The sequence below is a fragment of the Lupinus angustifolius genome, chromosome LG19, assembly GCF_001865875.1.
Source record: "Lupinus angustifolius cultivar Tanjil chromosome LG19, LupAngTanjil_v1.0, whole genome shotgun sequence".
Classification (NCBI taxonomy): Eukaryota; Viridiplantae; Streptophyta; class Magnoliopsida; order Fabales; family Fabaceae; genus Lupinus; species Lupinus angustifolius.
This window is the reverse complement of record NC_032027.1, coordinates 17,231,309-17,254,995: the sequence shown is the minus strand read 5'-3', so window position 1 is coordinate 17,254,995 and position 23,687 is coordinate 17,231,309. Positions and strand designations below refer to the sequence as shown.

At 32.2% G+C, this 23,687-nt stretch overlaps 6 protein-coding genes across 7 annotated transcripts; 3 read left to right on the top strand and 3 right to left on the bottom strand.

Annotated features, from left to right (window-relative positions):
* LOC109334580 (calcium-binding protein PBP1-like) lies at nucleotides 255-686 on the top strand. Its single transcript, XM_019570429.1, has one exon. The coding sequence runs from the start codon at nucleotides 255-257 to the stop codon at nucleotides 603-605; it is 351 nt and encodes a 116-aa protein (XP_019425974.1). The 3' UTR covers nucleotides 606-686.
* On the top strand, nucleotides 3,787-4,480 carry LOC109334051 (B-box domain protein 31-like). The gene has a single exon (XM_019569626.1). The coding sequence runs from the start codon at nucleotides 3,890-3,892 to the stop codon at nucleotides 4,301-4,303; it is 414 nt and encodes a 137-aa protein (XP_019425171.1). The 5' UTR covers nucleotides 3,787-3,889; the 3' UTR covers nucleotides 4,304-4,480.
* Nucleotides 7,123-9,724, bottom strand: LOC109333856 (putative cyclin-D6-1). The gene is made up of 6 exons (XM_019569437.1): nucleotides 8,899-9,724; nucleotides 8,728-8,814; nucleotides 8,373-8,468; nucleotides 8,062-8,260; nucleotides 7,842-7,975; nucleotides 7,123-7,744 (listed from the first exon to the last, which is right to left on the bottom strand). Exons 1-6 carry the CDS (start codon nucleotides 9,064-9,066, stop codon nucleotides 7,598-7,600), a joined length of 831 nt encoding a protein of 276 aa, XP_019424982.1. The 5' UTR covers nucleotides 9,067-9,724; the 3' UTR covers nucleotides 7,123-7,597.
* On the bottom strand, nucleotides 12,794-15,336 carry LOC109334447 (pentatricopeptide repeat-containing protein At1g14470). Its single transcript, XM_019570235.1, has one exon. The coding sequence runs from the start codon at nucleotides 15,113-15,115 to the stop codon at nucleotides 12,815-12,817; it is 2,301 nt and encodes a 766-aa protein (XP_019425780.1). The 5' UTR covers nucleotides 15,116-15,336; the 3' UTR covers nucleotides 12,794-12,814.
* On the bottom strand, nucleotides 16,050-16,833 carry LOC109334449. The gene has a single exon (XM_019570239.1). The coding sequence runs from the start codon at nucleotides 16,524-16,526 to the stop codon at nucleotides 16,077-16,079; it is 450 nt and encodes a 149-aa protein (XP_019425784.1). The 5' UTR covers nucleotides 16,527-16,833; the 3' UTR covers nucleotides 16,050-16,076.
* LOC109334448 (equilibrative nucleotide transporter 3-like) lies at nucleotides 19,226-22,408 on the top strand. 2 transcript variants are annotated; one of them, XM_019570238.1, is made up of 10 exons: nucleotides 19,226-19,327; nucleotides 19,859-19,927; nucleotides 20,051-20,155; nucleotides 20,282-20,437; nucleotides 20,538-20,681; nucleotides 21,076-21,181; nucleotides 21,273-21,448; nucleotides 21,535-21,695; nucleotides 21,776-22,034; nucleotides 22,141-22,407. In XM_019570238.1, exons 2-10 carry the CDS (start codon nucleotides 19,880-19,882, stop codon nucleotides 22,249-22,251), a joined length of 1,266 nt encoding a protein of 421 aa, XP_019425783.1. In that variant the 5' UTR covers nucleotides 19,226-19,327; nucleotides 19,859-19,879; the 3' UTR covers nucleotides 22,252-22,407. The 2 variants fall into 2 exon arrangements, with proteins under 2 accessions (XP_019425783.1, XP_019425782.1); XM_019570237.1 differs by having other exon boundaries at nucleotides 19,233-19,327; nucleotides 19,876-19,927; nucleotides 22,141-22,408.

The following is a 23,687-nucleotide window of genomic DNA, read 5'->3' as shown; positions in this document are numbered from 1 at the left end:
TGCTTTCCAACAACTGTTTGGTCCTTTTCATTACAAAACCTTCCTATATGTCAACTTGTGATAATCACCACCTTCCACTTCTATTCCCTCCAACACTTTCCTTCATCTTATTATATTTTATTCATTATTCTCCATCTAACTATATAAATATAAATGCATATTATATATGTATATATACCCACATACACAACCATATATATAATTAAAGTGTAGTGTAGTTTTGCATTAAGAGACCCATTTTAAGAATAAAAGCAATGGCATCCAAGAAGAATGTTAACACTATAGTTTTTGAGGATTACTTCCCATCAATGTTGGAGAAAATGGGTAGTGATGGTTTTATGAAGGAGTTGAGTAATGGTTATAAGTTGTTGATGGACAAAGAGAAGAAGGTGATAACATTTGAGAGCTTGAAGAGAAACTCTACATTGCTAGGGTTAGAAGGAATGAGTGATGATGATATAATATGCATGCTAAGAGAAGGTGATCTTAATGGTGATGGTGTTCTTGATGAGATGGAGTTTTGTACTCTTATGTTTAGGTTGAGTCCTTCTTTCATGAATAATTCTAAGCAACTTTTGGAGGATGCTATTTTTAGTGCCATTTAGGCTTTTTAATTTCTCTTTATATATACCTTTCAATCTCCTCTCATTTTTCTTCTTAGCATTATTAGCTCCATGTGTTGTTGTTCTAAAGTGATTCATACTTTTCTGGGGCTATTTTTTAGTTTTTAATTGCAGATTTGTAGTGATTATAGTTTGTAAAATCTTCATTTACAATGAAACTTTTTTATTTTGTTTTTTCCCTTCTAGTTGTGATAGTGAGAAAGAACATCACATTATGGCAGTAAGATCGAGTAATATACATCTATAACTAATTTCAACATTTTTTTTTATAATTAAGGGTATTATTTTACCTGTAAGAAATTAATTGATTTTCGGTTAATATTTTGGTCTATCAGCGAAACTTTACACCACTAAACCAATATGTTATTGGTAAGTAATTTTAACGATTAACAAGAAAGAATGTGAGATGTTAAAAATATAAACTAAACTAGTTGTACATTGTTGTGGCTCTATGTAGGCAATGCCAATAGCCATCATCATAACTTCATTATTTGATGGATTACAATGAGTTGTTACATGAAAGTAACAAAATGTTTTATATATTTAATACATACTTTGGAGCCTAGTATTTCAATCTAATATATATATATATATATATATATCATATATTCCACTATATATTTCAATCTAAACAAAGGTAAGGTATTCACGTTTGGTAGTAGGCATTGTGATATACAATTTTAAATTAAGTGGATGGTCTTAAACGTGTTGACCTTTATTAAGGTATACGCTGGAAATTGGAAAATAATATTTGTTACATTTTAGAAATTTCCCCAAAGTCTCCTAGGCCATTACCAATAAATTATATGTGATATTACTGAAACTTTGCCTTCAAGAAAATTAAGAAAATGTTGCCTTAGGTATATTGCCAATAAATTAACATAAAAACTTTATTATTTTGCATTTTTTCCCTCTTGCGCCAATTCAACACTTTTTTCATTTATTTTTACATTAAATAATTATAAATTATTCATATGAGAGAGGATATTAATTTCTAGTTGTGTACCATAAATATTTTATATGGAAAACTTTATCATACAAACCACAACCATGAAAGTTACTCATAGCAATTATTTGTTCCATATTTGTAGTAGTGAATAGATGTGTCTACAAATTGCAAGGTCTTGGGTTCGAGTCTTGCGGATAGAAAAAATGTTTGTTGGGAGAGTTAGCTCTACGTACCTGTGAATGTTCCCAATTCGGACAGGATTGCCTCCGGTGCAATGATACATATGAGAAACAAAAAAAAACTCAAATGTTACTTTGCAAAGTGAAATGGCAGACATAGAAAACACATAATACTCCATTGGGGCAAGCCTCACAGTGGAAAATCAAGGCCCATCATGGTGGAAAATTGAAATGCAAATTTTATGTCTACATTGATAGGGACATAATTAAATGCATATGTGGCTGTTCATCAATGGAGCAACCAAATATGTGAAAGACTAACTTATAACATATAAATGGAGATCGAGTTATATTCAGAGACATTTATATTTATATTTGTTTGTACTATAATTTAAGACTAAATTTTAAATATTTTGTAAAGATTTTATTGGTTATATTTATATATATATTCATACAAGTTTTATTCATTTATATCAATCTAGCCATGTAAGCAATGAGGATAATTAAAACAAATAATGTAATCTGATGTGGCACTATGGGTGGTCCTCACTAGTCAACTCATTATAATAGTATATCCACCTAATTCTCATTCCACAACAAGCTCTCATAACTTGCTCTGTATTTGTTATACCAAATTTATGATATTTCAATCATCTTGTTAATGTGTTTTGCACCAAGCTCTAATTGTTAAGAGTAAATTACTTGTTTTTATGTGACTTATTCTGAAAATAATATTAATTATTCTTTGAGTTTAATATTCATTCACTTATGGTATAAGAACTTTTAATTATTATATTATCAATATCATTTTTTACTATAGGTATCATCACATTGGAGACAATCCTGTTCGAGCCAAAAATATCTATAGGTATGTGAGACTAACTCTTCAGTGAGTATTTTTTTCTATCCACAAGACTCGAACTCGAGACCTTGCTTAAGGGGAATGAAACATGTACCACTTGAATCAACACTCGTTAGTTATCAACATCATTTATATATGTGTACTATTTTTATCACTTAATCATAATGACACACTAAAAATATAATAAACTCTAAAAGTATAATAAACTCTTGATCTTTTATCATATGTATCATTGCCGTAGTTAATATGGAGATGAAAAAATAATTGTGAAGTAAAATGAAGAGAAAAATGAATAAGAAGATAATAAGAATAATAATAATGTTAGTTAAAAACCTATTTTTTTCATTGTTTTGTTTAAATATAAATAAACTGAAAATGAGTCATATTAATTAATTGATCATGGGTTTAAATATTATATATTTGATTTTGGTTAAATAATAAATTTTTATTTTATTTATAAAAAAATCTTATATCTCATAGAGATTAAATATTAACCTTTATCTAATAGTTATAAAATTCTCTCTTTTACTATATACAACATTTTTCGAAGTCATCCAATCAAAAATCATATAAAGTATTAGACTATTAAATCAACTCCTTATCATCATTCTAACAAGATTTTATTAATCATAGTTCAAGGTAGTCTCATAAATCATAACTATGCATGTGAGGGGCATATTGATAGAAGAAAAAAGAAAGAAAGAATGGTTGGTAGATTGGTACACACAATTTCACTTAATTCAACAAAATTCCTTATGTTCTTTCAAAATTATGACTTAATACTACTTTGTGTTAGAAAATCATGAACTCAGATTTGGAAACAATATTAAAAATGGAAATCATGAATGTCTTGAATCTCACAAGATTACCCAACTTGCTCAACTCCATGTCATAAACAACTAATGTCTCTATCTATCTATCTGCTTTCATCATGATACTGTTGCTGATTTTTCCACCTAGGAGTGAGAAACCAAAACAACACATGGTTATTAAGGGACCCATCACAAACATGTCTCAGAGTCTGTCTTAAATTATGCCACATTAGTTAAAAAACATTCATGATTTTTTCTAATTTTATTTTATTATGATTAGTTTGTGAGAGACATACTTAGAGACAACGGATCGCTATCGGATTATTAAAACACTTGCAACTTGGTTCTACACCATGTGTTTTTTTTAATTCTTCACATTTTTAGTATATCTACCCTCTCTATCTATTCTCTCTCTTTGCCTATAACAATAGTGAAAAAAACAGATTTTTAAGGTTTGAGAAGAGATGAAGAAGTGTGAACTATGTAACTGTCCAGCAAAGTTGTTCTGTGAATCAGATGAAGCCACCCTTTGTTGGGAATGTGATGCAAAGGTTCACAGTGCAAACTTTCTTGTCACCAAACATCAAAGGTTTCTTCTTTGCCATGTTTGTCAATCACTCACACCTTGGCATGCTTCTGGTCCCAAGTTTGTACCCACCATCTCTTTTTGTAATGAATGTGTCAGAAACAATAACCAAGACAATGATTATGATGAAGATGATGATGATGATGATGATGATATAGAAAATGATGAAGATGAAGAAGAAAATCAAGTGGTTCCATGGACATGTACAACTCCACCACCACTTTCAAGCTCTTCAAATAGTGCAACTAGTTCTACAAGGTTCTCTAATGGTGAAGAAGGAGCAACAGATTAATGTTTTCTTCTTTCTGTTGAAGGTGAGAGGCTATATGTGTAAATCAATCCACAGAACTCAGAAGCATAGTTATGCTTCAAACATCATGTTTTTCTTCTTATATTCATTTTCTTTTATTTTTAAGGGTAATGGACAACAATTATGGAAGTAAATTAAGTAACTTTATAGAGGAACGAAGGTGAAATGTTTAACTTTAACCTATTGAAAAGTCATAGATTTGATTTTCCAATACTAATTTAAATGAATTTATGTTTGGCATATTGATTTTTCTATCCAGGGGATTTTTCTACAAAATTGCACCAAATATCAGAATATGTAACATAGATGAATACATGGTTAGTCTTGTTTGGAATTTAGTAACTACAGTGTTAAAGAAACCACTTATGTCTTTAGGCTATTGCCAAATCCATCACATTCCTACAACTTATTTTAAACTTATAATGTTTGTTTTATCTAACTGATTAAATTGAGGAATTTGTCTCATTTCACTATATTTATGTTTTATAACTGTCCAATAATTATAATTGAATAATACATTTTAATTGGTTTGATACACTAATCGAGACACAAACACGAGCATAAGGATCTCCATTCCCTCGTAGATACTTGTTACATTTTCTTTTGGTACAGTTTCTTTCTGTACAAAGGTTATAATAAAGTTTGAATGAATGAACTAAAACTTTGAAAATTCCTCACAATTAGTCTACTAGCTAGCTTCATAATTTGTTATGTATGTGCATGCAAGTACCCTATGAAATTTCATCAATAAGTTACTTCAATATGTGAATCAAAGTTTGTAATCAAAGATTGGCCATATGCATTAATTATTGGACCTCATTCATTAATGAATAATGATAGTAGTTTAATGACATTATTACAATGTGTTCAACTTCTATTTGAAATGAATTAGGAGACAATAATGCTGTCCTTACAACCTGAAAATATGAGAGGCTAAGGGTAACTGAATTGATTTCCATTGATTAAGGACCTATCAACTAGCCTTAGATATTCCCAAGAATCTTTCTCCAAGTTCATAATCTAATACTAGTGTACTCTATCATCACCTGGCCTTAAATAAATAACATCAACCATCACATAGATTTGTAGGAATATAACATAGACAGGCTGTGTCTTTCAGTGAAAAATGAAACAACAACAATTGTATCCTCTGACTCTATGGGTAAATAACTAATACATTTTGGAATGCATGAATATCTCTGCCAACAAGTATTTTTTTAGGAATCAAAGTATTGATCTTTTAATCAGATCTAACAGAACCTTATACCACTACATCAACTTCTCGGTTATATATTATAGAATAAGGTTAGTAACTTGTTTTGAACCTTAAAATAGGGAAGTGGGGCCTAGTAAATTAGACAACACCACGTGCCTTCCATAAAATGATAATCTAGTATATTTAAGTTGCAAGTTGAGGCATAGATTGTGCTAACCAAAAGATTATTAATATAAATTAATGTGAAGTATGCCAACAAGATTTGAAAGAATCAAGAAAAGGGGTGAGGAGTGGGAATTAGATTTGGAATGATTTTGTGTGTGATATAGGATGGTATATATGTGTGGATGTGAATGTAAGCTTTTTCTCAAAATTACCATCATGGGCATATATAGATACTTATTTTGGGGTGAATTATGCTTGGTCACAAAATTTGGTGTTTCTGATTTGTCTATGTTTGTTGTGATAAGGGAAATATTCTATATTATGGGCATAGCCTTTATCTTGAAATTATAGCCACCATGCTCTCCTTTGGTACTCACATATGTCACAAGTCTTATCTAACCAAGGATGATGATATAATGTTTAATCAAAATGATGTATTGTTAGTCTTTACCATAAAATTTTGTTACCATAATATGATCAATTTACTTGATGCTTGAATTGTTTGAATAATGAGGAAATAAAAGTTGGATCTCACTTTACTTGCTTTGAGTTGAGGTGTGAACTTGAGAATTGAGATACCTTCATTTATTTTTCCACCGACTTTATTGAACACATGCTTTGGATTTGAACAAAGAGCAAAAACAAATTCTAATAATGTGTTCTGTCAAGTGTCAACTAGCCAGAAATATAAATAGATTAAACACTAAAAGGCCTAATATTGTTTGATAAAAGATAAGAAAAATGAAGCAAGAACATTCCCATATGCTTCTTTTTTTGGGAAAAAAGAAGAGGAACAAGAAGAGAGATTAATGTTGGAAAAGACTAAAGAGTTTGATGCTTTTGAGTTTTGATCAACAAAATCTAATCCTATGTAGATAAAGCCTAACCTAGCTTAACACAACCTATTTTAATCACTAATTGTCCTTGTTTTGATAAGTATGGGCAATGTTCTTTCTAAGAAGTAGTAATTTGGTTATATAAAGGTGTGGGAGCTATTAGACCCAACTATGACTAGGAAGCCTCTAACTACTAGGATTGGAATTGGTGTATGCGAGTAATGGATAGGCACATGCGAGAAACCACATCTTGAACCAAAACTTTAAGACAATGGTTCCATGTCTTTTTTATTTATAAATTCTTTCACTTCTCTCCTTATATAAAATGTAAGACTTTACGCTTAATAAAACCACTTGGAACAATGATACATGCAAATGATGCAATGGTGCATTTGTCTAAAGGGTTATTAATGATCTCATTATTTTTCTAAGCAGAAATACAGAACAATGTTTTTGACTTTCCTGTTTTTCCAAGTAAATAATAAGACATATGGGAATGTTTTGTGGCATGTATTCGTTTATAGCCAATGCCTATAACTCACATTGAACCACAATTTGTAGGACTTTCATGTTGGTTATTGAAGGCCTTGGGACTAAAATTTTGACCCTAACTTTTGGTTGCCATTAATAAGATATCATCAATATAGAGGGAGATAAATTTGCCATCTTAGATATAGTTATAAGATAACCTTCATAAACTTTCAATTACATTCAGATGAACCACTACATCAGGGTTCTATCCTCTTAAATTCCACTCAATATCCATCCCTCTCCATACGGTTGTTTTAACTTTTAATTAAAAAATGGCGGCTCAGTACGAGTCTCTTACCTAGTGGGGTCAATAATTTCTGATTTCTTTATTTTCGTCTTTTTCGGCTATGTAACTAGGAGTGTATGGATCACTCAACTCCATAGTCCAAATCAAAGCCTTGTGGCCCTATCTGCTGGCTTTAGTTTTGGACTAACTAGAAACAGTGACAAAAAATAAACACATGAACCAAATAACATTGACTGTTTTCCCTTCAATCCTCCTAGAACTTGTTTTTGCAAAAGAGACCCTCAAATTCTCTGCCTTTTGATGCTTCTCTCAAGCACACTCATAGGAGTTTCACTGCTTAAAAAGCTTGTAGTTGTATACACCATTGAATCCTTTGCTTCCATCATCACAATCTTTTGTATCAACTTAAAGCACTTGGACAATGTGTCCTAAAAAATCACCATCAAAATCTTGCAGTTAATATATCAAATAAACAAAAAACTTGCCTTAAACTTAAAAGTTAGTAGTGTTTGATTGTAACCTTACCTCATCTAGATACTCACAAGCTGCATTTGAAGCTCTCAGAATAGAATATTGCGGCGGAGATAATAGTTCATGAGATGCATACATAAGTGCAGATGCTGCAATAGTTGAAGGTTTATACTCTAAAAGCTTAATATCTGCAGCCATAAGAGTTATGCAATTCAGAATTTGAGTAGTTAAAGATTGAAATGGATTTTACATGTTTGAATACTATAAGTAGTACCATTTTGAGCATTGAAGATTATCTCAGAAGCTCTTTCCTTAAGTGTTTCATTCAGTGCTTGGTCTTTGAATTCAGCTAAAGATAAGAAGAAATTCAAGAAAGGAAAGGGTGTAATTGATCTCATGCGCCAATTCAGAGCACCAAGAATGAGCAGTTCCATCCTATGAACACATTGAGCCTCCAACACACAACCTTGGTTCTGTTACATTGGTTATGAATACCACTAGTTCAAGTTACTACACCATTGTACATGTTCTTCTTTTGTACTAGTGCTAATGATTGTAATTAGATGAATTTGAAGATTTATTCACCTGAATATCGGAAAGCGATAACGATACGTTTTTCATCTTCGACGCAAGAGAAAGACAGGATATGGCAACATGCCTAAGTAACCATGGCTTCCCCTGCTGCAACTCAGAGCACTAATTGAAATAAATGGAAATCTTGGAATCCTATATGTTGATAATCTACAATTCTTTCAAGTTCTAATCTGAAACAAGGTTTAAATTGTGGTCTACAAACAAACGCAATTGTGGCTGCAACATTGCAATTTTTGCGGTCTCCATGAATACATTGGCTGCATTTTCTTGCAAATGTATGCACAAATATAACTGCAACCACAATTTAAAACATTTCTTAAAGGCGAACCACTAGATATTTGCTTACCGGAATTTCTTGCCTTGACATGAAGCGGTGCAAGAAGTTTATAGCAAGGTAAGTCACAAAAGGGTCCAAATTGCATGAAAACTGGACCTGAAATAACATAACATAGCAAACTATAGCAAATGTTATGTGAAAGAAGAGGTACTTAACATGCTATATACACCTAAATTTTACCTGAAGTATGAGAGAAACGGCTTCGCAGCGGAACAAAACATGAGAATGTGTTAAAGCTAAGGAGTTTGGTGAGAGCATGTGATCAGATTCTGAGGCAAAGAGTTGTGAAATAGTACAGTTTTGGTGTTCTTCAAAGTTGGCAAGTGGGTTTTCAAGATCAAACTCCATATCTTCTTATTCTTCACTTTCTTTGGTTAGACTCAATGTGTGTAGTTACTATTGAGGTATTCAAGGATAGCATGAGAAAGACATTGAGACAAAAAAGTGGTAACTATAATGATGATGAAAGAAAGAGAAGCTTCACTTTCTGTGTTGATAAAAGTGATTCTGCTTCTGCATGTACTTCTTAGTTGGCAGAACAACTATTCACACATTCCATATTATGCATCCTTGTTTCTTTGCTCTTCTTTATATCTGTTGTTTATTAGGGCCTTAATATAGCATGTTGTGAGATGAAAGTGACAATAATTTGGTTAAAATTAAGGAGTATTACCATTACTTAACAAATCTACACACATCAAGGATTGGATAATAGTTACCTGTTAAGTACCCGTACTCAATGCGTAGTAAGCCATTCTGTGTGAACTCGATACATCATACTCGGCACTTAGTAAATTTGATACACAATACGTAGCGTAAATGAAAGAATTATATCCCTTTGGATCCAATGTCTCACAGGTATATCATGATGTTCATAAATCATATGTTAGTACTATTAGTGTTTACATATTTCAGGCAAAATTATGCATGTAATTACATAATCATGCAATCCCCTTTTAGTTATGTGGGAATGTGGGTATCACATTTTGTTTTCACTGCAAAAGATGTCTACGTTAGATTAGTTTAAAACCCCAAACTAACCATACTTTTTAACCGTGGATGCATGCATGTTAGTATGTTACTGCATAATACAGTATATACCTAAGTTATTTGGGTTTGGTTAGAAAAAATGATTTAGATTTGCTGCAATAAATTTTTTAATTGCATGAACTTTCAACCTTTCAAAATACATTTTGGATAATTAAAAAAACTAAAGAAACACATTGTTCAACCTCAAATACTACCAAAGATTGCATTTAGACTATAGTGACTTCACCAAAATCTATCTGCAACAAATCCAAACATGTTCCAACACTATCATCCCTTGAATTCATTCATTGTACCAAAAATTGACCACATCAAATCCAAATCCAAAATGTAAGGGTATTTAGAAAAACATGTCTAATTAAATAATTAATTTATCACCATAGAGAGTAAAAAAAGTGGTCCTATGCTTGATATTGTAACCAAAGCATAGTAGAAACACTTGTGGTATACATTTCCTCTCTTAGCCATGATAAGTGCTGCTAAACTTTGAGGCGTGCTGTTTAAATTCATCACTAAGTACAAGCTACACCTCTATAGAAGCAGCTACTAAACCAACTTGTCCTATTACAACTTGTTTTCAACCTTTGTAAATGTTACTAACAATAAATTGGTCTAGTAGTATAAGGTTCTGTTAGATCCCAAAAAGACTAAAAGATCAAAAGTTTCATTTTTGTGAGCCACACTTGTTGAAAGGGCAGCTACACACCCTTAAAATGATTAATTTCTTACCCACAGAGTGAAAAGATACTATTGATAGTGCAAAAAAAAAAAATTTGTAAATATTAACATGACTACCCATTTATGTGTTTGTTTATTGGATGAACAATTAAGCTTATTAGTATTAGATAAACAATGTTGCATGACATTCTAATTATGTCCTAATGTATACCCATTTTTAGTTTATACTTTTTATATTAGGCACACCCCTTTTGCTTAGAAAAGGAAAAAGCAAGAAACCTCTATCCCCTCTCAATCATAGCTATGAAATCTTTTCCCCTAATTCCCTTTGACCCGGTTGCTATCTGAATCCCAAGAAGAATAAAAAGGAACCCTCTTTTACTATGCCATGCTCAATAATAATAAATTACTTTGGCTAGTTTTGATACTTTTTACTATTTTTGTTATGCTCACTAGTCACTATAGTAATAATTTTAAGCTGAGTCACCTCACTGTGATAATAAACTTAAGAAATAAGAATGTTGATGCTATTAGTATTATTGCTAAGGATATTGAACATTTGCTATATGCATATCTAATATCACATCATGTAATACTTATTCTATATTTCATGGCTTTTATATACTTGTTTGTTTGTTATTTCATTTATGTTAGTTAATGTCTTCATCATGGAATGAATTGATTCTATGCATGCCATGGCATTGGTGCAAGAGAAAGCCTGAAAGCTAATTGCTATGTCTCAATTTCCTGATTTTTTCAGTGCCACAGTTGGGAGCCCAATACACTTTTTCTGTCTCTGTCTCCTCTCTCCATAAACTTTCCATGGTGCTTACACTACTAATTGATCAAAAAATGTAACTAAATCACATAGTTACTCACAATAATGAAATAAATTAGTGCTATTGATGGTTATGGACTACAAAACAATTCGGCTTATGGGTCTGCAGTATAAAAATATCATAATATCTTCTCAAAGTTATAAACATAATGTCAAAATTTTAAACTGCTTATAAATTAGAAATTAAAGTTTAAATATATTGAGAAAAAACTTGTATTTTTATCATTTTAAAATTGCTGAACACCGTATAAATTAAATTGATAGAAGATACATGTCTAGAGTTTGCTACATATTAGTTTAATTTATTAGCTTGATTGGTTCAATTTGTCAGCTCAGATGATGATTATTTATTTAATACATATAAAAGTAATTATTCTCTACACGTATATATATATATACATATATACAATATATAAAATACTTATACACATATATAATTGAATTAACTCATGAACCTAACATGTCGAGCTCAAGTACGACTCGTTTAGTTAATAAGCTTAATTTTTAGCTCTATTTCGACTTGTTTGATTCATAAACCAAATTATCAAGCTAGATAATAATACGAGTTTCGAACAAATGTCAAGTTGGTTCGACTCATTTCCAGCAGTACGGACATGGATTAATGGTTTTGTTGGGTCTTGAAAAAATGCATTGGGTAATTTGCTTGTGCTGTTTCTTATGTGGGGCATTATTGCTGGGGTTGCTCTTAGTTGGTCGTGGCTCACAGGAAAATCAGGTTTCTAAAACGAAAAATATGTAAACAATGAATTCTCAGGCAGTTTATATTTGCTTAAGCATGCATCTGAAAAACCTTGTTACTAGCCATGCTCTCAAGATAGGAAGAAAATTGTTGAATAACAATATCTAAACTTATGTTCTTAGTATCTGACTACTAGAGATGCCACTAGTTAATTATGCCTCCATTTGGAAATTTGCAGTCTTATACTAAACTTTGTAAATCCCCCTATCAAAATCTGTACTGCAATATGTTAATCAATGTAACCTTCTAGCAGGTTTGGTATAAAATTACTAATGGAAGCAGAAACTATGCTATGCCTTTGTCACATTCATAAGGGTCTGCATATATAATTACAGCAGAAGAAACAAATAACATAGCAAGATCAGCATTACCTTGGTACCGTGAACCACATTATCGGATATGAATGCAATGTGAGAATATTCTGTTGCAATTATCCCGGATTTCCCATCGCTGAGACATAATCTAAGAAGCCACTAACCACCTAAATTTCTTGAAATGTCATCCAAACTACTAGTAGATATGCCCCTCATTGAAGATATCTGCTAAAATCAATTTTGGTTCAAAATTGAAAAGACAATAAACATCACCAACAACACCAACCCTTGAAGATTTTTTTGTGTGTTAATAACCAGCAGCATAGTGTCATAGATCAGAACTGGTGTGCCATTATCTAATTTAGTCTGCGAACTCTGTTATTAACCACGCCAGCTAGTAGCGATGCATTGCCAAAGCTTGGTTTTATTTTACCTGACAACCATATTCCATCCCTAAGCTTACCAGTAATCTTTGCAAGAGCATAGCCCATCGCTGAAGCAGTGAAATCTGTTATTATCCCTCACAATTATCTTTCTTCTCTCTAACTTAGATATCATCTTGATGCTTGCATGACAATCCGGACATATCCTTAAATTCTTCCCCACTCTTATTACCGACCCTATATCACTGACTAAGAGAGCAAAACAGATAGCCAATTTCTCACTATGAATTCCCACCATCTCCTCCTTTTCTTCTTCTTCAACATCCCTCCGAACACAGCTTTTATCAACTACATATCCTTCCCTCCTCAACTTAACCTTGACATTTGCTAGTAACTTATATATATCATCTGATCGTTCATGCGATCTGTCTCCCACAACGAACTTATGAATCTCACCCTTGTGCTCTACCCAGCTCCAGGCAGTTGTTTTCTGCACTTCCTGTTTTCTCATTGTATCCCAGACTTTGTCAACATCTTTCCATCTACCAGCCGAAGCATATATGTTTGAGAGCAACACGTAATTTCCAGAATTATGTGGCTCAACCTTGAAGAGTTTAGCTGCTGCAAGCTCCCCGAGTTCCACTCTTTTATGAATGCAGGCAGCATTCAAAAGTGATCCATAAATTCCTTCATGGGGTTCCATTGGCATGCTTCTGATCAATTTCATAGCTTCTTCTAATTTACCAGCTCGACCTAGCATATCAATCATACATGCATAGTGATCTACATCAGGAACTTCGATCGATTGAAAAACTTTCTGACCCTCTTCCAATAATCCTGCATGACTGCATGCAGTCAATACACCAATATATGTTATGCGGTCTGGTTCAATACCATCTTCTTTCATTTTTGACATTAGCTTGATGCCTTCCTTTCCATGTCCATGAGCTGCAAGCCCCGAAATCAATGTATTGTAGGAAACTAAATCTCTGGTTTCCATTTCTTGAAATATTATTGTGGCGTCTTCTATACTCCCACATCTTGAGTACATGAAAATCAATGAATTGTATCCTGAGATGCTGAGCTTGATGTGATTTTCATTGAGGGTGCTCACGGCCCAATTACCTAAATCTAGTGCTCCAAGGTGTCCACAAGCAGAAAAAACACTCACCATAGTCACCTCATTTGGTTTTGAATCCTTACTAGAAGATATCATTTCTTTGAACAGCTTTATTGCCATCAGTGACTCCCCGTTTTGAGCATAACCAGAAATCATCGAATTCCAGGAGACAGTATTCCTTTCCGGCATCTTATTAAAGAGGTCTCTTGCCACAGAGAAGTCCCCTGCTCTTGCATAAGCAGAAATCATGGCATTCCATGTAACAGAATTCTTACACACACCCAATTGGTCAAAAATCTTGCGAGCTGCCTCAAGGTTCCCGCATTTTGCTTGCAAATCAAGCAGAGCTGTTTTCACAAAATAATTTGACTGGAAATTCACTTTCTCTAGCTCTCTGAGAATAGAGTCTACTACACTAGGATCATCATCAGCAAGAGATGAACAAGAAGATATGACGATCACCCATGTCGTTTGATCCGGTTCATTTCCAGAGTTAAGCATGTGATTGAACAATCTTATAGTCTCTTGTGGTTCTCCACTTTGAGCATACCCCGATAACATTGCATTCCAAGATACCACACTTCTCTCCGGCATGTTATCAAAATACATCCTTGCAGTCTTCAAATTCCTAGACTTCGCATACCCAGTAACCATAGTGGTCCAAGTAATAACATTCCTTTGTGATTTACCCATCATATGAAAAATCTTATTAGCTTCCTCTTCACTCCCCCACTTCCAATATCCCGAAATGATCACATTCCAATCCGCAACATTTCTATCACACATTTCATCAAACAGTTTCCTAGCAAGGTGGACAGGACCATACTTGGCATACATACCCATAATCGCGTTACGAACATAATGGTCAGGGACATATCCCAATTTCAGGACATGCGAATGAAACAACATGCCGCAGGCCTTTCCAGCGCATTTGATCAAAATCGGATACAAAGATGCATCAGGCTTTATGTCATTGTATTGCATATCTTTAAAGACAGAAACTACTTCACTTTGTGTTTGGGATTGGGAATAATATTTGAGAATGCAGGTGAAAACATGGACATTAGGGTGTGTTGCTGATTCGAAAATGCGGGACACATAGTTTGAGGCCGCGACGAGGCGTGTGCAATGGTTAAGGAGCAAAACCACCCAGTGGTTATGGTGATGCAGGGAGTGGTGGACTAGTTGTGCATGAAGCTGTCTAAGATCATGCAAATTCCTTATTTTCCTACTTATATTCATCAAATATGACATCATACATACAAAATAATAAATTGATGAAATAATCTCTATTAGCTAGATCAACTAAATGTTGTGGCATTCATAAGATTAACAATTTATGGATATGGTAATTCATGAAATACATAGCATTGAAATCAGTATCTTATCATAAATCAATTGTTATACAAACAGATTTTGAGATGGATAAAACTTCTACCTCCTTTGACTAGTTTGATTATCTTTGATTTTTTCTACAAATTCTTCCAAGGTTTGTTTTCTAGTTTGAATTTGGAGAGGAAGGAAGATAAGTCGCAGGTTTGAGAATCATTTAATGTCTTCCAAATCTTTCACTTCCCTCCTTTATCCTCCAAAACCAACTCGCAAACAGACCCTAAGAACAAAAAAAGTGTTGAAAATTGTTTCTCTAAGTCATAAGACTTATGTGTATTTATGTTATTTGCTAAGAAATTAGTCTTACTCAAACTTCTATCATTGATTTGGAATAAACTCATTTAATTTTAAATCATTATTATATCACCAATAATGAAGATTTGTTTAAGATCATCAATAGTGGACCCAAATGGTGCGCTAATTTCTTCTAAAGATTGTTAACAACTTTTTCGTCTTATTAATAAATGCAAGAGTGAAATATTTATATACTCATACATTCATTTGTGTTACTTATATTTAAAAAAGATAATATAAAAAACTAATATTTTTATGAATAGATTCACCTAAGAGTTATGAGTGAACATAGAGTTTTATTGTGTTGGTAAAATTTATTTTTCTTTGGGGGTTAGAAAGGTACATTTAGTTAGAATTGTATGAGTGAATGAAAATGGAGAAAATAGTTTTAAGAAAAAGGGATTTGTATAAACCAAATCAATGACATAAGCATTGGATAAAATCATTGTATTTGTATGCAACCAATCTTAAGGCCATGTACATTTAGGAGCAGCTAATAAAAACCATATAATATATATAATATATTGCTACTTTATGCAAAAGATAAGGTTCCAACCAAATCAACTATTTGATATTTTACAAAACTATCATCATGTGTATTATTGGTAAGAACTTTAGGAACATTTTTCCTACCCCAAAAGCTTCCAAATCCAAACTCTCCCTTCTCATAAAATTCCTCCATTACCTTTTCAACTTCATCTAAGCAACAACCACAACTATGTCCAAAATCATCATCTTTTAATGCTTGAGTTGTTATCATAGATTGTTGATGCATTCTCAAAAGTACATGTTTATAAGAAGAACCCATTTCTCTATCATTTCTTTTTCCTTTCCTAAGCTTTCTCTTAGCATATTCTCTTGTTTTCTTCACCACTTTGCATGGAAGCTTTATCAACACAAATACAAGGATTTGCAGCATCAAACACTGGCAGCAGCATGATATAACAACACAATCTGCACCAAGCATGTTCCAATCTTCCATGGTTGTTGTGAAATGAAGAGAAGAAGAAGAAGAAAATGAAGGAAGAAGTATATGGTTAAAGAAGGCATAGAATATATCTTTAAAGAATAGGTTCCTTCTCTCCTTCTAAGGACAAAGGCATAAAGCAAGAACAATGTTATGTTGATGAGGAAAAGCTAAGACATTTATGAATGAATAGTAAGGACTACTCAAATTATGTGGATGTAGGCTAGTCTAAAACTTTAGCTTCTCAATAATGGATTTGGTATTGTAATGATATGTATAAGTAACTAATCTCTTTCGAAGTATGTCATTGTTCTCTACCCCGCCGATAAATATCGTTCACAGTAATTAAATATTGAATTTCTGGTCTGACTAGAGATCTAATATGGCATTATACTATTATATCAATATTTTGTTGGTATCGACTTTATTATATATAATAATGGAATATTAGAAGCCAAGGAAATAATGTAGCCACGTGTTATTTCATGGAAGGTTTCTTTATTGAATATCTGTATATTTGGATGTGACTTGTAAGTTTACTTTTTGGTAAGATAGAAATAGTGGCAATACATATTTTAGGAATTAAGAGAAGTCAAAAGGGTTGGAATCAATTAGATTTCACATTCAGAAACTTACTCCAATGTAAGTGATGAAGTACTAGAATTTTAGTGATTGGATATAAAAAGGTATAATTAGTAATGATATTTTATTGAGCCTTATATGATGCTTTTTAGGGTGTTTGAATTAGTTGTAAATAATAATTGGTTCAAATGGTACATGTTTGATTCCCCTTAAGTAAGAACCCGGGTTCGAGTCTTGTAGATGGAAAAATGGGAAACCAAAAAGAAAAATTATTATAATCATTTTCATGGATATGGTTGATGCTGTTTCATTCAAGATTGTTTAAGAAAAGCTACTTTAATATAGTAAATGATAAAAGGTAGTTGGAAGTTATATATTTGGTGTTCACAATTTTTTTTCTTTCATATTGCTCAAACTGTGAGATTATATAGAAGCAACTTTTTCTTAAAAAAAACTTTTTATATTTTAATTACATTTCTCAAACATGCCATATTAAAACCAAAACAGCTTTAAATCCAAAAAAGGTTTTTTACCATTGCCTCCAAGTTTTCAGCATTTGTTTAAAATTTAATTTGAAAGAAGTGTAATAAAAAATGAAAAGATGTTAAAGGGAGCTTTTGAAGATCTTTTTTTCCAAAATCATGAAATAATCAAGTAACATATTTCTTATATATATAGAAAATAGTGGATTGCATCAATTAAACACATCACATGGTAAGTGCTTACTTAGGCACATGCCTTAATAATGATTACTTGAAAATATTGCAATCTTCAACCATAGATCCCTCTTAGCCTCATCCTCCAATCCCAAGAAAAAACACATGACTAACATGATTTAAATATACATGTTGGAAATGGCCTCAAAAAATTAAGTAATATAACTAAGACCTTACATTGGGTAATTTGTTTGTGTTGTGTCTTAAAAAATGTGTCATTTTATTCGATACTTTATGAGACAGAAAATGTGATCACGTGTAGTTTATTTGCTGGGATTAATGTTTATTGGTTGTGGCTCATAGGTAATGGTCATTCTAAAGATACACAGTACACTAGGTGTATATTGTGATTGATGAATACTCAGATGTTAGTTTTTATGGTCTTATGATTAATGAAAATTTTCATAAATCATACAAAATACATCAAATATTTACTCTTATGCTTTTTAATAACTTTTATCTATGTTGCATGAGAACGTTATATATTTAATTTAAAAAATGTGCTAGATAGTTCTGGATAGAAATTCCAGCTAGATCTTTATAAAAGTATTGTTTGGATGCTAATTGGAACAACAATGGTTAATTAATAAAAAAAATGTAAAGCTTTATTTGAATTTCTAACAATTAAACTTCTAGGTTGATGCCATAAACTTTAATTTGATCATGCATCAACTATACATAAGTACTAAGTGTAATGAGATTCTTCACTACTATGTGAATCTGTTTATTTTTCAAATGAATCATAATCTCAAACTGTATTGGTTTCCAATTTCATTCAAATCAAATAATTGGTAGCTAGTCTTGTAGATGGAAAAAATGTTCGCTGGGAGAGTTAGCCCCACGTACTTGTGAGTATCGACTCAGACAGAATTGCCTCTAGTGTAAGAATACCTGTAGAAAACCAAAAAATAATTGGTAGCTATCAGTAAATAAATGTCTAGTCAAACTTGTGCAAGTTGTGTCTAGTGTTAAAGCATGAGTATTTTGTATTCATTGAGAAAATATAATTTGTGACTGTAAAGATCGTCTAGCAGCATCTAAAGAATATATTGGGGTGTCCTATCACAAACACTTTTTTTTTTATTTTCTACAAGTATATTTGTACCGAAGGTAATCATGTCTTAGTCGGGAACATTCACAGGTATATGAGGCTAATTCTTCCGGCGAATATTTTTTCATCCACAAGACTCAAATCTGAGACCTTACTTAAAAGAAAATCAAACATGTACCACTTGATCCGGTTGTGACAACACATTAAGTGTATATCTATTAGGCATTCCACATGCTGGTAGGGTATAGTTCATATAAACAGTGTAGTTGTATATTCACATATACTGGCCTATCCAGAGCACGTGACCACTTGGGATTGATTGCAAAATCTTGTCGTATATATATATATATAATAAAACAATGTAGCATTGAAATGATGAGATATTTATAGTAAGTACTAGGTTGCCTATTGAAATAATGCAGCAGCAATATATGAAGGACTTCATCTGCCATGGCACAAAATAATTGGTGAGAAGATAGCTAAGTTCTTTTCCACTCTTCACTTTCTATGTTTTTAACCTTCCAGATCCTAGAATTTGCATCATTATTTGATCTACCTAATCTTACTGTGTATTTCACACCACAACGGCCACAATGATCGCAATTGCAGTAACTACGACCGCAATTTAAAACACTCCGCTAACTCATTAGCTTTCAACTCCTAGTTTTAACAGTCTAACTTAGTCTTTTCAGTTTTCACAGGCTAAAAGTTTTTCTTGTTTATTTTGGGTTTTAAATCTTCTTTCAAGGCTATTTCTTATATTTTTTTCTGATAAGTAGGTGCTGGGAGAAGGTTTCTAGATTTTACCTTATGCATGTGAAGTCATTGATAAGTGTTCTGTGAAGGAAAATGCTAAATAGTCTGATTTTTTCTAACTATGATGAGTTAACATTGTTTCTAACTCTTATATAAATTAGTATTCCTATTACTCATACATGGTAGGACTCAAATTTATGTGCACTAATTAATAGACATTGTTTCTAAACATTGATTAATAGATATTCTTTTTTGTAAGTGGAATGGCTGTGATTACTAGTGATGAAAGTGGAGCACCAAGAAAGAATGAGGTAAGTGAGTGTTCAGTAGTATTTTCACATTACTGACATGTATGAATATGATGATAAAATTTCTCAAGAACAAAGTTTGTTGATTATATTGCATCTGTGTTTTCAATGGAATGATGCAACCAGGGAAAACACAAAGCAATGGCAGTTTGTTTCTTTCTCGGACTCGGCACCCTTGTTTCTTGGAACAGCATGTTCACAATAGGAGATTACTATTACAAATTGTTCCCTGTAAGTGAAGTAACTCATGTTGCTTTCAATTTCTTATAGGACTTGACATGATTATATAAAGTTATCCAGTACAAATTGATCTATCAAATTAGTTATTCTAACCAAAGAGTTCTTTCTACTCTGAAGAAATATCACCCTGCAAGAGTACTTACCCTGGTTTATCAACCATTTGCATTCGGAACAACGGCGATAATGGCATACAATGAGTCAAAGATCAATACTCGGATGCGGAATTTGTGTGGATTCACTCTTTTCTTTGCTAGTATCTTCCTTGTTCTTGTTGTAAGTACTCTCAATTCCAAGTCATTAAATTTCATGGTCTGATTTTTGTAGCCTATTTTCTTAACTTAATTCATAAAGCTTCAACAATCTATTGTGACAGTTGGATATAGCAACATCAGGGAAAGGTGGAATTGGACCTTATATTGGTCTATGTGTTCTAGCTGGTTGTTTCGGATTAGCTCATGGTCTAGTCCATGGTGGTATGGTCGGAGACCTGAGTTTAATGTGCCCTGAGTTTATCCAGGTTCATCTTCCATATGCCATATGATTTCTTCAACATTCTTCAATGTTAAACTTATATATTAATGTTTCTATTTAAAACATATATGTAACTTCCATTAAAAACATATATGTTAGGTATAGTTCTGAAAAAACTCTTCTTTTGTGCATTAAGTTTACTATATTATCATTTTGTGATACACTATTGTTTTCATGGACTTGGTTGTATTAATGCAAAACAAACTTGGTGTTCTTCACTGCTATCCATTTGCATCCAGTAAAAGAACTAGTCGGGACTTCGTAAACTTAGAAGAAAGTGTCGAAGTGCACTCTGAAGAATTGTGTATTTCATTCATCATGTTGCTGCATAATGTTCTGGCCTTTGTGGCCTAAATCGTAATATTTTAAACGTCTTGCAGTCGTACCTTGCTGGATCGGGTGCATCAGGTGCTCTAATTTCTTTACTTAGAGTACTGACCAAAGTGGCCTTTGAGAAATCATACAACGGACTTCGAAAAGGAGCTAGTATGCTATTCTAATTCACTTCACAATACTCATATATTTGTTTCTTAAATTTGTTTCAAATAATATAAGGGTTAGTTTCTTGTTTTGGCAGTACTATTCTTCACAATCTCCACAATCATTGAATTTATGTGTATCATCTTGTATGCAACATACTTCCCCAAGTTACCCGTAGTGAAATATTACCGTTCGAAAGCAGCCTCCGAAGGATCAAAAACTGTTTCAGCAGACCTTGCTGCTGCTGGCATTCAAACAATGACAGATGATCAAGTAACATAACTATGTTTATAACAACTACATTGTTCTCAATCTCAAGCAATTTTTTTAATTGTTCATCGTTTTCGTGACTTTTGTAGTGTCGATATGATACCAAAGAACAAGAGCGGTTGAGCAACAAACAATTACTTCTTCAGAACCTTGATTATGCAGTTGACTTATTTCTTATATATGCTGTTACACTATCAATTTTCCCCGGATTCTTGTATGAAAATACTGGATCACATCACTTAGGAACATGGTAAGTTCTCAATTAGGCACATAAACTACTTGAAAATTCAAAAATACTAACTTTAATTTTGGCAATGGTGATTTTTGTAGGTACCCAATTGTTTTGGTTGCAATGTATAATGTTGTGGATCTCATATCAAGATATATTCCCCTTGTGAAATGGCTAAAATTGGAATCCAGAAAGGCCATAGTAATAGTAGTTCTTTCTAGATTCTTGTTGATTCCAGCATTCTACTTTACAGCAAAATATGGTGACCAAGGATGCATGATTTTTCTCACCTTCTTGTTAGGACTCACCAATGGCTATCTAGCTGTGTGTGTTCTCACAATGGCACCAAGAGGTTACAAGGTAACTTTAACTAATTCATTATTCACAATGTGCATGTTAAACCAAGTTTATAAAAATGAGTATTTCTAAGTCCTCATTCATATTTTGCATTCAATACTTGTTGCAGGGACCTGAACAAAATGCATTGGGCAATTTACTAGTGTTGTGTATTCTAGCTGGTTTATTTAGTGGGATTGTTCTTGATTGGTTGTGGCTCATAGGTAAAGGAGCATTCTAAATATTCACCAACTCTAAGTTGTTTTAATTTTGATGTATCCACTGTCACTTTCTATAATCTTGTAATTGATTGAAATCTTCATATATCATTCAATATGTATCTAGTTTTTACTCTGATATGCTTATTCACCTGAACCTTATGTTATACCTTTAATTTAACTAAATGTAGTAGACACCTAAGCAAAGGGATTGTAGCTAAATGTTTAGAAAGTATTCCTTGGACATAACTTCAAAGTGAGGTAAGGCATGTTCAAAACTATTTGCTTCCATCAAAACTTAAGGCTTGCCCCTAAGTTAAAATAGTATATGGGAACAACTTCAATTTATGAGTGGAATATTTATGTACTAAACGTTGTAAAGATTTATACACGGTTAGTACGTCATCCATTATTCATTTACATTACTTTTGTTTTGGAGTCAAGGATGATGGTAAATATAAATAGTGGATGACGTAATAATAATATGTAAAAATCTCTTACACTATCAATGTATACATATTTTTTTCATAATCTTCATGTCTTTTAAAGACCCTTGTGTTGTACTTCTAATAAAAAGAGAACAAAGATCTTCTCCATTAATGGAGAAGGCAAGTGATTATTTTTACTCATATTTTCAATAATAAAAATGTAATTTCATCTTAAACAAAAGAATAAAAAAGGTTCATTCCCAATACAGTTCTTTTTTAGAATATGAGAAGGAAGGATAATTAACTGTTCACCCATCTTTTTATTATATAATAAAAAAAGTTTTTATCTGCATCAAAAATATTTCACTTTCCACTGAATCCGGTTTTGTTTGTAGTTAAACTTAGATAAATTGTGTGCCTCTCATGTGACGGTTATATGGACAGGTTTTTTTGTGGGCAGTTAACAGTAGTTGATTTTTGTTCATATTTAAATGAGAATATATATATATCTATATATCTATACTATAAAGCCAAAATTTGAAATAACTTCCCTCATGGTGTAATTTTCATTTTCTATTTTGCCCTTCATATTATTTAATTTTTACAAAAAAACTATATAATCCTAAGCAACTACCACCAATACATTAATTAACCACATATCTCACATTAAATTAAACATATCATAAACACAAAAAATATAATATAAAGTACACCAAAAACAACAAATACATTCTAATTCAATAATTGAAATATATAGAAATTGAATAGGTAGTATCACACAATATTCGCCGGCAATCACGAAGTGTCTGTACACACTAGTATATATATATATATATATATATATATATTTACATTAATGTCATTTAGTATGTTATTTGATTTACACATGTTGTATGGTTGTTGCATGTGCAGACAAATATAGCCACCTTTCAGTTTCTTTTCATATTTGGATAATAAGTAGGTTTTTTAGTTTTTTACTAATTATATAATGCAATATATGGTTAACGTTTGATGAAAAAAAATGTGGCAGT